General features: G+C 36.5%; 1 protein-coding gene across 13 annotated transcripts in view; it reads left to right on the top strand.

The window, feature by feature from the left end:
• Positions 1–14,986, top strand: part of DMD (dystrophin) — a 2,022,811-nt gene that overhangs the window by 482,357 nt on the left and 1,525,468 nt on the right. For 12 of the 13 annotated variants that reach the window (XM_047843142.1, XM_047843144.1, XM_047843151.1 and 9 more), the window contains 2 exons: positions 4,088–4,269; positions 5,701–5,832. In XM_047843142.1, coding sequence (XP_047699098.1) covers positions 4,088–4,269; positions 5,701–5,832 — 314 coding nt within the window. The remainder of the gene's footprint in view (positions 1–4,087; positions 4,270–5,700; positions 5,833–14,986) is intronic. The other variant, XM_047843153.1, reaches the window with a different exon arrangement.

Raw genomic sequence — 14,986 nt, 5'->3', positions numbered from 1 at the left:
CACAAAAAACAACAATTGCAATATAGCAACAATATCAAGGTCTAATTAAGTTTACAGTATTTTCTAAGCATTATTGCATTTGACCTTCGCAACACCATGATGAGATTGGGACTCTGGTTTTTATTTCACAGATGAGGAAATGGAAATAAATGGTGTTAAGGGTTTTTCTTTACAAATATAAGTATTTAGGTACAGATTTTTAAAATTCCGAATCCAGATTCAGAATTGCTCATTCTTTCATTCTATCACACTCTCCTCTAAAAAAAAAAAAAAAAAACTGTTAATTTTAACTTTACAAGTGAATTGCATCCATTGAATTTTATCAAATGATGAAATCATTGCTCGGTATTTGAAATGAAAACACAAAGGTGAATGTATCACTTACTTAAATAAGAGGGAACTATGCTGGTCAACCACAGTATCTTAAAATAGAGTTTTCTTGGGTTTGGGGGAAAACTGGGAGGTCAAGAGGTGTACATCTGTGAGCATTCAGAGATGGGAATAGGTTGATCTCACCTTTAGAAGCATGGTTGGTTATTCAGGTGAGACCACGGTTAATTGGATTGCATTCAGAATTTTGTTCATTGGAGTGATTTCACTTCTGATCAGACAACTTTCAAAAGGGAGGGATTGCCAATGTTGGCTTGAGGAAGCACAGTCAAGACCATCTAGTCAGGTTAATTGTTAATTGATTAAATGACTCTGAAACTTGTGTTGGGGCTACTTGTTACTATGACTACAGAGCAAGTATTTCCCTCCTGTCCTCCTCCATTTTATTCTCAGTTTATTCATCTTTGTACCCTCAGGGCTTAGGACAGAATTTTATATATAATTATTTTCAAAGACTGCTAAGTAAATGATTTGAAATCCAGTGAAGTTGTTTTGGACCTATCTTAGAATTTCTGCCATGCGTTTTTTTTGTGTGTTTGTTTTTGCTTTCATTACAAAGTCTTGTTTAGTTCTCTACACCTCCTATCTGGATTAGGTCCTAGCTTCCAGCTTCCCTCCAGGTGTTTTTCTCCTTGACCCCATTCTACATTTAATAGTTTTACTTTACAAAAAAAATCAGTGCTGTCACACTCTTGGTCAAAAGTAGTCAGTTACTGTCCAACCTATTGAACTAAGGTCAAAATTTCCACTGTGCTATGGATGATCTCTCTACGTTTCACATATAACGTACACATTGTATCTTATTATTCACTATTCTCCTGTCTGTGGCTAAGATACCTGAAGGCACTATGCCTGGGATGTTTCTAATCTCTTACCTCTGCACTTTTGCTTGTGCTTTCCCACTGCCTAGAATACCTTTCTCATTCCCCCGTTTCTAGCCAATGAATTCCTATACATACTTATTTCAGTGTCCTAGTCATAAGATTTTCTGGTCCCCTACTAGTATATAATTTCTTCCTTTCTCTGAACATATTTAAGCACTGGTTGTACCAGTCAGAGGAACACATTTTAAATTCTGTTCAGCAATGTAATTATTTTGTACTTTTCCCATTATTTATTTATTGAACTATTGCAAATTGTGAGCAGAATGCATGAATTCTCTGTCTTGTTAATCTCCTGTGTAATCTATTATAATATTATAAATACAATAGGTCCTTAGTACATATATGTTGAAGTAAATTAACATATTTTGGAATATCTAAGTTCCTTTCTTTAAGAAAAGAAATAGTGGATTCCATCTGCTGGTACAGCTAAATCCACATAACCTCAGAGATGGGAAGGTAATATATTGGGGCAAAAATGTCAATAACTTGGTTAAACAGTGTATATTTATTATAATGATTGATATTTATGAATATTTGCTTTCATCCAAAAGATGTTTTGTGTAGATAAAATGTACTATAATTTTTGACATTTGCTTGTGGTAATAGAAATAATTCCTGATTGATTTTTACCTTTATTTTTAGCATAACATATATTTGAGGCTGAAAATATACATGCACACTTTTATGTATCATATAGCAGTAAATACACATAGATCAACCTTTTTGGATCCAGTGTCTTTCTCACAGCATAATTGTATTTAATACACTAAAAATAGAATTCTAAATTATGCTCATTACAGATAAAACTGACTAGTTCATAGTGAGAAGAAAGAAAACATTTTTGAGTTTCAAAATGTGGTGAAGAATTGTGGTATCCACCATACAATGAACACTTGAAAAACAGTTATCAAATGAAGGGGAGATTTTAGTCTTTGGAATTTCAAAGCTAAGTTACTAAGATTTCTGGTTCTTCCTAAAAAATTACTGGCAAAAACTTACTTTTTTTTAAATGTTTTTATTTATTTTTGAGAGAGAGACAAGAGTGCAAGCGGGGGAGGGGCAGAGAGAAAGAAGGAGTCACAGAATCTGAAGCAGGCTCCAGGCTCTGAGCTGTCAGCACAGAGCCTGATGTGGGGCTCGAACTCATGAACCGTGAGATCATGACCTGAGTCGAAGTCAGACACTCAACTGACTGGGCCACCCAGGCGCCCCAAAAACTTACTTTGACCATCTGGTGGTTAATAATTAAATTATAATAAGGAGCAGAGAATATGTACCATAAAACTTTGTACCTCCCAGCCTTATGCATTTAAGTGCCCAGTAAGTATCTTTAAGGGAAGAAATAAAAGGCAAAACAATGAAGTGGCAGATAATAAAGCAGTCTGCTTCTCGTGTAATTTTTTTCAACCCTTGTTACTGAAAGTATAGTCTTCAAGCCAGCAGCCTCAATATCACTTGCAACCTTATTGGAGATGCAAAACCTCAGGTTCCACCCTTGACCCACTGAGTTTGATTCCGAGCTTAAAAAGATCCCCAGGTGATTCATATGCACATTAAAAATTGAGAAGTACCGTGTTATACTATGGATAGAGGCAGACCGGAATATTAGTTAAATTTTTCCTCTTCTGTAATTGTTTTAAAAAATATTTTAAAAAGAGTTGTTCTAATTAATCATGTTCCTGATTTTTATGAAGGCATGGACGAAGTGACTTATTCAACTTACATTTATGTTAGTGGACTCGAGATTTGACTGTTGGCTTTTTTAGTCACAATCAGAATACCTGACCAGAATATACATATTTAACTTAAAACGGATCTTTTCATGCTAGCTAAGATAAATTTATGGCAAGAAAAATGCCTGGCACATGCTCCGTAGTTGTTCTGGCCTCCCGCCAGGATTTATGTTTTAACACTTCTGGGATTAATGATACACTTCACATAAAGGATTATTTTTACATCTTGGTTCCCTGGAATGAGCGCAGTGGGTAAACTGTAATGCCAAGTGTCAAAAGAACCTTTTGAAGGACCTGCCACTTACTATGTGTGTGATTTCAAATTATTATTGACTTTAAATGCTGGGTTTCTTCAATTCCCTGGATGTGGCAAAGGACATAATGTCAGATCAACTTTTATGTGAAGGACTTTTAAATTTATCTCTGGAGTGTGAGAAGGAAGGTAACATCTGACTGTAACAGATGTACCAAAATGTAAATACACGTTTTTAATATACTTAAGGAATATTACAAATCATATACATATGGTATATTGTTTTATTTTATGTGTATTGTGGAAATACATGGTTCATTTCAACGCAGAGACATATTTCGCATTTTACATACTTAATCACCAGCAAAAATTTGATTAGATGGTGTAAGCTTTCTTTACTGGACGCCAAGGCATTAAGCTCTTTTGTATAATTGTGTAATTACCAATGCACTATTGTAATTGACATGTTAATATAGCTTTCCATGGAAAGGAAGATAGAATCTTTTATTTGTGTTTCTTATCTAATGAAAACCAGTCTCTTAGATGGGCTAGTTTGGCAATTTGACTTAGGAAAAAGTATTACGGAATGAAGTTTTTATGTGAACAAGGAAAAGAAATTAACTTTAGTGCTCCTCTCATTGGTCTGCCAAATTGGAAGGACAATTTAGGCCTGATTATCATGTTCTAATTAGTCTCTGGAGGACATTCATGGGCAATCGAGTGCTCATTAATGTGTCTTCTTCCTGTAACATTGATTTGTTCATTCCCCTTTTAGAGACTCAAATATAGAAACCAAAAATTGATGTGTGGTGTTAATGTGCTTACAGATGTTGCTACCACTTATCCAGATAAGAAGTCCATCTTAATGTATGTCACATCACTCTTCCAAGTTTTGCCTCAACAAGTGAGCATTGAAGCCATCCAGGAAGTGGAAATGTTGCCAAGGCCATCAAAAGTTACTAGAGAGGAACACTTTCAATTACATCATCAAATGCACTATTCTCAACAGGTAAAGTATCAAAAGAGTAACTGATACCAGTGATACTTCCTATTGTATATGCATTTTTAGCCATCATACATGTACATATCTATTATATCTATGGATATACACACAAACGTGTCTACATAGCACAATGCGTGTGTGTGTGTGTGTCTATTTCTTTATCCATCTACATATAAGTATCTATAGGCATCTATGAGTAGATGGATAAACTCTGTAAACCTTCTAAATTTTAACTGATAGAATGGATTATAATATTATTTTCAAAGCACATTATTAAAATACTCTGCCAGGTTGCCAGGGTGCCTGGGTGGCTCAGTCGGTTAAGCGTCTGACTTTGGCTCAGGTCATGATCTTGCAGTTTGTGAGTTTGAGCCCTGCATTGGGCTCTGTGCTGACAGCTCAGAGCCTGGAGCTTGCTTCAGATTCTGGTGTCTCCCCCTCTCTCTGCCCCTCCCATGCTCATGCTCTGTCTGTCTCTCAATAATAAATAAACATTTAAAAAAAATTTTAAGTAAAAAAATACTCTGCTGTTGATAGGTACTATATTATAAGAATATGGAAAACAATATATTGCATATATAAGAATATGGAAAACAATATATTGTGTAAAATGAAATAAAAGACAAAGTCATATATGTATGAAACTTTTCTATATGAGAACAAAGAGCTAGAGCAAGAGCAATGGCAAGCACTCTGTTTAATAATACTTTCTTATTGCTGATGCATTAACAAATTTTCATTACTTAAGGTAACGTTTTTGATAAAAGTAGTTTAAAATATTTTAAATAAAAGTTAAATGGAGAATACTTATAAAGATTTTTATTATTGTACAGAATCTAGTAGGATTCTTTTGTTACATGGCTTGTTCTTACTCCCAGTATTGGCTATTTGCGGTGTTTTCTTTTACTTTCTTTGACACATGCAATGATGAGAAAACCTTTTAAAAAGAAACCTTTTTAAAAAAGCCTTTTATCAAAATTTCTGCTGAAGGCGTGGAAAGCTAATCTTAGGCCTAATTGTTTCACTCTACCAAGATAGTTCTATATTTAGGTTATGACAGCTCCATTTCTTTCCAGGATATTGACCTGATGAATTCTGGTTTTGTTTACTTGGAGTTCAGAGAATATTGCTTTTGGGTGCCTGTTTTTGCCAGATTGAAGAGCACCATCCCATATTAGTGCTGGAGTTGTGTCAGCATGGAATCCTTAGAGTTGACTCCCACTCTCATACCTTCCCTCATTACCATGACGTTGAGCACCAGAATTCTTGGAGTATACCAGTTTCTAATCCAACTATGTGCGTTTCAAATTAGACAGTTCACCTCACTGTTTCCATTTAATGTTTGTTTTTCTAGTGTGTTGAAAAGCATTCCTTCCAGGGTTACTTATGATGTCTCCTCCTCCCCTCTGTCCCCTTCCCCCTAACCCTACTCTGCAGATCACAGTCAGTCTAGCACAGGGCTATGAACGAACTCCTTCCTCTCCTAAGCCTCGGTTCAAGAGCTATGCCTACACACAGGCTGCTTATGTCACCACCTCTGACCCCACAAGGAGCCCACTTCCTTCACAGGTCTGTCAACATTTACTCTCCGTTCTACAAACCAAAGAATTTCCTCATCCAAGATAAGCTAACATGGCTTTTGTTTGAATTTCGCAGTGCCTTTTTTCTCCTTCATCAGGAGCTGTTTCATTGTTCCCAGTTGTATTAGATGTTGTCACATGATGCTCTTTTGTTATTGAGACTTCTCTAGGTGTAATATATGTTGATTCTTCATGCATGGGCATTCTTAGAATAGTGGTGTGTGCTTTCATTATATAGTTACCCGTAAGGTTCTCTTTTTATAAAAGTTCCCAATGGTTACCCAAAAATGCAAGCATCATTGAAGGCTTATATATGTAATTTTTAAAAGAGTAGAAAAATGGAAGAAATTTACTTGTCACACTATTTGGGGAAACGTTTCTTATAGATATATGATACCGAAAGGAAATAGATACTCTGTATAGCTGTTCTTATTAGATTTTCATTCTGGAAAAATGTATTTATTGTCCATTTCAGAAAAATATAACTATAAGCTTCTTCATATGATACATTTTAATTTTGCTGATTTAAACATGTATATAACATGCTCTGTATTATTTATACAAGAAAGTCAGTCACACCCAAAGCAGGTCAGATTCTATGCACCATTTAATACTTCCCACATAAAGAGTCTGCTCATTGGAGTCTTCCATTATTGTAGTGTTGTAGGAAACCTAAAAATACAAGAAATTAGAGCATGGTATATATTAGAGCATGGAAATGAAAGGTGTTAGACTTGTGTGATTTCCTAGAATTTCTCTTTAGAAGAAAACTATTTTGTTTAATAGACAATTTAAAAAGTTCTTAAGAAAGTGACTTTTATCAAAAATGTAGTTTGGGGCACCTGGGTGGCTCAGTCGGCTGAGTGACCAACTTCAGCTCAGGTTGTGATCTTGAGATCTGTGAGTTTAAGCCCCGCATCAGACTCTGTGCGGACAGCTCAGAGCCTGGAGCCTGCTTCAGATTCTGTGTCTCCCTCTCTCTCTCTGCCCCTACCCCTGCTTGCATGCTTGCACACGCTCTCTCTCTGTCTCAAAAAATAAACATTAAAGGGGCGCCTGGGTGGCGCAGTCGGTTAAGCGTCCGACTTCAGCCAGGTCACGATTTCACGGTCCGTGAGTTCGAGCCCCGCATCAGGCTCTGGGCTGATGGCTCAGAGCCTGGAGCCTGTTTCCGATTCTGTGTCTCCCTCTCTCTCTGCCCCTCCCCCATTCATGCTCTGTCTCTCTCTGTCCCAAAAAATAAATAAACGTTGAAAAAAAAATTTTTTTTTAAATAAAAACATTAAAAAAATGTAGTTTTGAATGGGAATTAAGAAGAGGAATTAATGTAGTTTATGAATGGGAATGAAGAAATCATAGAGCTGATCCTGTGTGGTGAAAAATACTTTTTTAGAGGCTCATCGATTTTTTAGAATAGTGGTTGTATTTAATTAGTGATTATTACTGATTATTTTGCACAGTTAATTTATGAGTAAGGCTAAAATTCTTAACCAGGGAAGCATATTTCAGGGCGCAGTTATGCCCTCTATCCTTGGCTAGGTTTCTGGCAAAGCTGAACAAAGGAGCCTGGGTGAGAACATTTGTGTGACTCAGACTCATTTCGAGTTAAATTCCCATCCATGTTTCTACAAAGGTTAGTTGTATAATCTTGAATAAGAAACTTAATCAGTTTTCTCATTATTAGTAAATAAAAATAGTTCTGCCAGACATTACTGAGTGTTGCCATATGCCAAGTATGCATATTACGTGAACTAATGAAATCCTTATAACATTTCTTAGAGATAGGAGATGCTATTTTGACCCCATTTTAAGTTTCAGTGTATCTGCCCTTTTCTTTCTCTTCTTCCTCCTCCTCTCTCCTATCCTCCTCACTGCTTGACTCTCTAGACTCTTTTCTTCACCACCTTCCCATTGAAACCTCCAAGAAGTAAAGAAAAGGAGTGGCTCCTAAAATAAAGGAGCATGAGCCAAGACAAAGAGATAAGTCCTTTTTCCTCTTCATTGTCACTTTATTGAGCTGCCTTTTCCAGCAGGTTTTCTCCAGTGCCTCTTCTGGCAGCACATTTTTACCTCATTACCAGCTCATTAAGGCCCTGCTCAGGTATGACTCCTTAATGAAGTAATTATAAGTGGACCTAATTTTGCTAGACTCTGTTTGTTCATTCTACCTTTGTATAAATTTTACACAATACATAATGTGTCATAAAATAAAAATATGCAACAAATTCACTTACCTGTTTTAATTAGCCTAGGCCATTGAAATGAACTTAATGGTATCCTTTAGAAAAGAAGCATGATTCACAGTTGGTGAGGAATGATATGTTCTGCCTGTTTCTATAGGAAGCACATCAGAAGATGATGTTACACGCAGTTAGGTTTGATAAGTTTATATCTTAACTATGTACTAAGAAAACAATTTTCTGAAGTGTTGCTCAGAGGGACTGAGCCCATACAGTCCCCTACAAGTTGTGTCTAATTCACTTCAAATGAACTTAAGACAGACTAGACTGGACTCCATTAGGGAGTGGCATTCAAGTGGTTTACTTGGTGGTTTACAAAGAAGGGGGTGAAGTTTTCCGTAATAGGAGAGCGAGCTATGTGGGTGACTGTCCCCGATGGAAAACATAAAATTTATGAATTATCTTAAAAGTTCCTGATATATTAGAAACATCAATTATGCCCATCTGTCCTAAACTTGAAAAATGTGATTTATAACCTTTGTAGTTTGCAAACCTGTTGGGGTCAAGTAGTCTGACCTACTTTAGGATTCCTACCTGTAAATGTGTTTTTCTCATAATTTGCCAAGAAGAAATACTAACTGGTTTCCTTTATTTTACCCCAGGTTTCCTTTATTGTAACACTTTCCTGCCATCCATCCTTGGATGGGGGACATTTTTTTAATGGTTATACTTAATTCCTATTTTTATGAGTTTGATCATGTCTCTCATTCTACTCCTAATTTTATATCAGAAATAATCAATATCTTGGGGCGCCTGAGTGGCTCAGTCAATTGAGTGTCTGACCTGGGCTCCGGTCATGATTTCACTGCACATGAGTTCAAGCTCCACGTCGGGCTCTGTGCTGACAGCTCGGAGCCTGGAGCCTGTTTCAGATTCTGTGTCTCCCTGTCTCTCTGCCCCTCCCCCACTCATGCTCTGTCTCTACCTCTCCGTCAAAGATAAATAAACATTAAAAAAATGAAAAAACAAAAAGAAATACCCAGTATCTTTTTCACCTTCAGTTTCTTTCTCTCTTGGCACCTAACCCTGTTTAAACCTCCTCTGGACACTTAGACCCGTCTGCATAATACCTCTTCCCAAACACATCACTCCACTTTATCTTGTTTGTATTTCATATATTGTTATGTGACTCTCTCTTTCATTTATTACCTTCTGTAGAATAGTCTATGGTTTATTCACTTCTTTATTCAGCAATTACGCTTCATCAGCAAATCAAATGTCATCTTTTCAGCTTTCAGGCTTTTCACCGTAATTGAAATAACTTCTCACAGCCTCTAGACTCATCAGGTTCTTCTCTATCTCTCTTCTCTATCTCTTTCATTATCTGGCTATTTCTCCTCTTGTAACTCCCGTTGTATAAGATCTCTTGATCCACTTATTACACTCTCTCTCTTATCAATATGATATAATTTCCTGGCTTCACGCTGTATGCAGATGACCACTGTTATCTGTGTTTTCACCCACTTCCAATATCTTTTGAGTTACAACCACATCTCCAACTCATTTCCAACTCTTGGGGATATATTTATACCTTGATGTGCACTGATTTCTTAAACCTAGCATGTTCCGAAGTGATTTTGGTTTCATTGCTCGCAAACCTGTTTCTTGCCCTTTTTTGTTATGTAAGTGAGAATGTTAGCAGTGATTGAGACTTAAATGTGTGACATACTCTTTGGTCTCTATATTGATCTGATATTCAGTAAAGAGACATGCAGAGTCAATTCATTCTTTACAACATAGCTCCATCAAGTTATGTCCCTGATGTTATGCCCTCTGGTTCAGGCCCTCAATACATGTCTTATAGATTACAGAAATACCTTTGCAGTCAGTATCACTATCTTTTTCTGAGTCCCCGCTAAATCAGATTAAATTTCCATATTAACAGCTTTAGTAATATCACTCACAAAACTTTTTTCACTTCCTTTTGCCTTTATAACAAGTCTATTCTCTTAAATTTCATCTAGGAACTCCATGATCTATTGTCTATTTATACGTTCATGCTTATTTCACAGTAGCCTATTTCATGTTTTCTTTATTCCAACCAAATTAAATCACTTGCTGTCCTCCATCAGTGCCAAGAAGTTTCCCATCTTAGTGTTCTGGGATCTCTCAGCCTAGAGTGACTTTTGTCTCCTTTCAATTGGGTACTTTAATCCAGATTTCATGACCTAACCAGTAAGTGGCAGAGCCTAGATTCGTGTTCAGATTTATCTAACTAGAAGCTAATGCTCTTCATACTAATACTGAATGTTCTTTACTATTATATGTATGTATATGCAGGATTACTTACACATGGAGTATTCATTTATGTAATCATTTAACACTTCTTTAAAATTTTATTCATTTAAATTAACGTTAGTTAACCTACAGTGTAGTATTGGTTTCAGGAGTAGAACCCAGTGATTCATGACTTATAGACAACACCCAGTGCTCATCCCAACAAGTGCCCTCCTCAGTGTCCATCACCTGTTTAGCCCATTCCCTCCCCACCTCTCCAACCCTCAGTTTGCTCTCTGTATTTAAGAGTCTCTTATGGTTTGTCTCCCTCTCTGTTTTTATCTTATTTTTCCTTCCCTTCCCCTGTGTTCATCTGTTTTGTTTTTTAAATTCCACATGAGTGAAATCATAAGCTATTTGTCTCTATCTGACTGACTGATTGTGCTTATCATAATACACTCTCATTCCATGCATGTTGTTGCAAATGGCACGGTTTCGTTCTTTTTGATTGTTAAGTACTATTCCATTGTATATATACATACCACATCTTCTTTATCCATTCATCAATCGATGGACATTTGGGCTTTTTCCATATGTGCCAGGTATTATTATATGAGCGAGTAATTGATCAGTAAACAAACTTACAAAATAATTCCTGCCCTAATGGAATAGCATAGCCTTATGGGAGAGTCAAAATAGGAAAAAGATAAGCATTATGAATAAGTAAAATAGTATTTCAAATAATATGCAAGTAATATGTATTAAGTAAAGTAAAATTTAGTAGTAATTACAATAGTGCTAAAAAGAAAAAAGGGGGGAGTAGAATATGCAGTATGTGGCAATTGGGGTAGTCAGAGAAAATAAATTTTGTATAAATACTGGAAAGAGGTGTGGATCTCCGGGAGAAGACAAACCCATGAGGAGGAGATACAGATGGTGTAAAAGCCCTGAGTTGTGGGGATACTTGGACTACTCAAGGAAAGGTATGGGTGAGGGGCCCAGTGCTGGGAGATGATATCTGAGCTGTAATAGTACAGCAGATCACACAAGGCCCAGTAAGTAGTGAGGACTTTGGTTTTTATTACCAGTGAGGTGGAAGGCTATTGGAGGAACATTATTTCAACATGGCTGCTGTGTGGCAAATAGACAAGGATGGAAATAAGGGGACTAGTTAGAGTGCAGTTGCAATAATCCACACAACATGTGAAAAGAGGTTGGATCTGCAGTAATTTCTTTTTTCACCCCATTAAAAATTTTTAACATAAAATTTGGTATCTTGACCATTTTTGTTTGTTTGTTTGTTTGTTTTTTACTCGACTGTTTGTAAGTGTGAAGTTCAGTGGTATTAAGTACATTCATAAAATTGTATAGCCATCGCCATCACCGTGTATTTCCAGAACTCTTTTCATCTGGAAAAATGGAAAGTCAGTATCCATTAAACTATAAGTCCCTTTGATTTCTTCCCCTTAGTCCCTAGTGATGCTACCATTCTGTTTCTATGAGTTTAGCAGTTTGTCTTTGTTTTTATTCCTTTAGATTTTACCTATAATGAGATCATGCAATATTTGTATTTCTGTATCTGGCTTATTTCACTTAATATGATATCCTTCAGGTTCATCCATGTTGTCACAGATGGCAGAATCTTATTCCTTTTTAAGGCTGAATTATATTCCATTCGGTATATATACACCACATTTTCTTTCTCCATCCATCCATGTATGGACATTTAGATGGTGTCCATATCTTGGCTATTGTGAATATTGATACAATGAACATAGAACTGCTGATACCTCTTTGAGATACTTTTTTCATTTTCTTCAGATATATATATCCAAAAGTGGGATTGCTGGGTCATATGGTAGTTATATTTTTTTTTTTTAATTTTTCAGGAACCTCCGTACTGTTTTTTTTTTTTTTATAATGGTTCTATCAGTGAGTATGATGCATAGTAGTTGAATTCTAGATAATGTTTTGGACAACCTAGCACTTGATGTAATATAGCACTTTATTTTAATTAGCTGGTATTAAAATAAAAACATAAAAAAATTAAAAAAACAGGTGCTTCTGGGTGGCTCAGTAGGTTAAGTGTCCGATTTTGGCTCAGGTCATGATCTAGCAGTTTGTGAGTTCGAGCCCCACTTTGGGCTTTGTGCTGACAGCTCAGAGCCTGGAGCCCATTTCAGATTTTGTGTCTCCCTCTCTGCCCCTCCCTCCCTTCCTCTCTCTCTCTCTCTCTCTCTCTCAAAAATGAATAAACATTAAAATTAAAAAGCTAAAAATAATAATTAAAAAATTAGCTGATAAGGAAGCGAATAGCTTGTGAGACATAGGCATAGATCAAAATGTATATTAATTATAGATAGTCACATAACCTAGTACACGTGGTAAAAAATAGAGGAAATAAATAATGGAATACACAAAAGTGTTACTTGTGGATAGAAAGAGATGAAAAGACCAAATCATAAGGTGTGATCATATCATCTCTGTGTTGTTAGCTACATCATTCCTAAATTGGCTACCCGCTGATGATAGTCTCTATGGTCTCATTACGATCTCCCAGTGTTCAACATAAAAATGCAAATAATTCCCATGGCTCTTTAGCAAACTAATTGATGAGCTACAGCTATGGTCAGGTATACGTGTCCCTGTATCTCTCTAGTAGAACAAGTATATGTGGTGGCCTTAGACACCTTCTGTCTATTGTACCCCTCCCTCAAATCTCAACTTTGGTTCTGTCCACTGCACCATCATCAGGAAAAATTGACAGAGCAAAACATATGAACATTGTACAACCCAAGATTTAAATGGTGTGGTCCTTCCCACTGTTTGGTCTTATCCTATCTGCATTCCCTGCCTCCCATTTCTTTCATCTTGCTTCTTGCTATATGGTTTAAAATTATTTAGTAAATGATAGGATTTAAACATGTCAGTTTGGTCACTGAGCCTTTCGGTTTCATAATCTCTGGGATGGCATACCTGGTAGCAGAATTGGAGGCCACCACTGCATCAAGATGTTGCTCCACATGACATAGTGGGTGTGAGTTATGAAAGAATTCAAAGAACCAAGAATTACTGCAAAGTGTAGTCTTAAGCAATGGGAAGAATGGAGTTGCCACTAAACAAGACAGGCTCATCTATAGGAGGAGCAGTTTTGGAAGTCAGGTTAGGAGCTTGCTTTTGAACATGTTAATCGTTATTTTTTAATTTTTAAAATTTGAGGCATAATTGACATAAAACATTATATTAGTTTTATATGTACAACATAATGATTTGATTTGATATTTGTATATATTGCAAAATGCTCATAAGTCTAGTTAATATCTGTCACCATACATAATAACAGAATTTTTCCTTTGATGAGAACTTTTAAGATTTATTACCTTAGCAACTTTCAAATAGGCAGTATAGTATTATTAACTATAATCACCATGCTGTACATTATATCCCCATGACTTACTTATTCTGTAACTGGATGTTGGTACCTTTTGACTCCCTTCACCCATTTTGCTCACCTCCCCACCCCTGCCTTTGGCAACCACCAATGTGTTTTCTGTGCATTGGTGTTGTTCTTTTTTAAGATTCCACATATAAGTGGGATCATACAGTATTTGTCTTGTTTGACTTATTTCACTGAGCATAATACCCGCTAGGTCCATCCATATTTCTGAATACTCGGAAGTGGGATTGCTTGATCACATAGTAGTTCTATTTTTAGTATTTAGAGCGACCTCTGTATTGTTTTCTGTAGTGGCTGCAACTAATTAACATTCCCACCAGGGCGCCTGTATGGGTGGCTCTGTGGGTTAAGCCTCTGAGTCTTGGTTTCAGTTGAAGTCATGATTCCACGATTTGTGAGATCAAGCCCCACGTTGGGTCTGTGCTGACAGTGTGGAACTTCCTTGGGATTCTCTGTCTCCCCTCTCCCTGCCCCTCCCCAACTTGCACGGTCTCTGTGTCTCTAAAATAAATAAAGAAACTTAAAAAAAAAAACATTCCCGCCAACAATGCACGAGGGTTTCTTCTTCCCAAATCCTCACCAACACTTGTAATTTTTTGTGTTCTTGCTAATAGCCATTCTAACAAGTGTGAACTGATAGCTCATCGTTTTGATTTATATTTCCCTGATGATTAGTGATGTTGAGCATCTTTCCATGTGCTTGTTGGCCATCTGTATGTATTCTTTGGCAGGATATGTATTCAGATCTTCAGCCCATTTTTTTTTTAATATATGAAATTTATTGTCAAATTGGTTTCCATACAACACCCAGTGCTCATCCCAAAAGGTGCCCTACTCAATACCCATCACCCACCCTCTCCTCCCTCCCACCCCCCATCAACCCTCAGTTTGTTCTCAGTTTTTAACAGTCTCTTATGCTTTGGCTCTCTCCCATTCTAACCTCTTTTTTTTTTTTTTCTTCCCCTCCCCCATGGGTTCCTGTTAAGTTTCTCAGGATCCACATAAGAGTGAAACCATATGGTATCTGTCTTTCTCTGTATTCTTCAGCCCATTTTTTAATCCAATTATTTATTTATTTATTTTTCACTATTGAGTTGTAGGAGTTCTTTATATATTTTGGATATTACCCCCTTATTGGCTATATGATGGACAAATATTTTCTCCCATTCATTTGGTTTCCTTTGCTGTGTAGGAGCTTTTTAGTTTGACGTAGTCCCGCTTGTTTATTT

The sequence above is a fragment of the Prionailurus viverrinus genome, chromosome X (assembly GCF_022837055.1).
Source record: "Prionailurus viverrinus isolate Anna chromosome X, UM_Priviv_1.0, whole genome shotgun sequence".
In the NCBI taxonomy this organism is placed as follows: domain Eukaryota; kingdom Metazoa; phylum Chordata; class Mammalia; order Carnivora; family Felidae; genus Prionailurus; species Prionailurus viverrinus.
The sequence above is the reverse complement of the archived record's forward strand: the minus strand, read 5'-3'. Positions and strand labels throughout refer to the sequence as shown.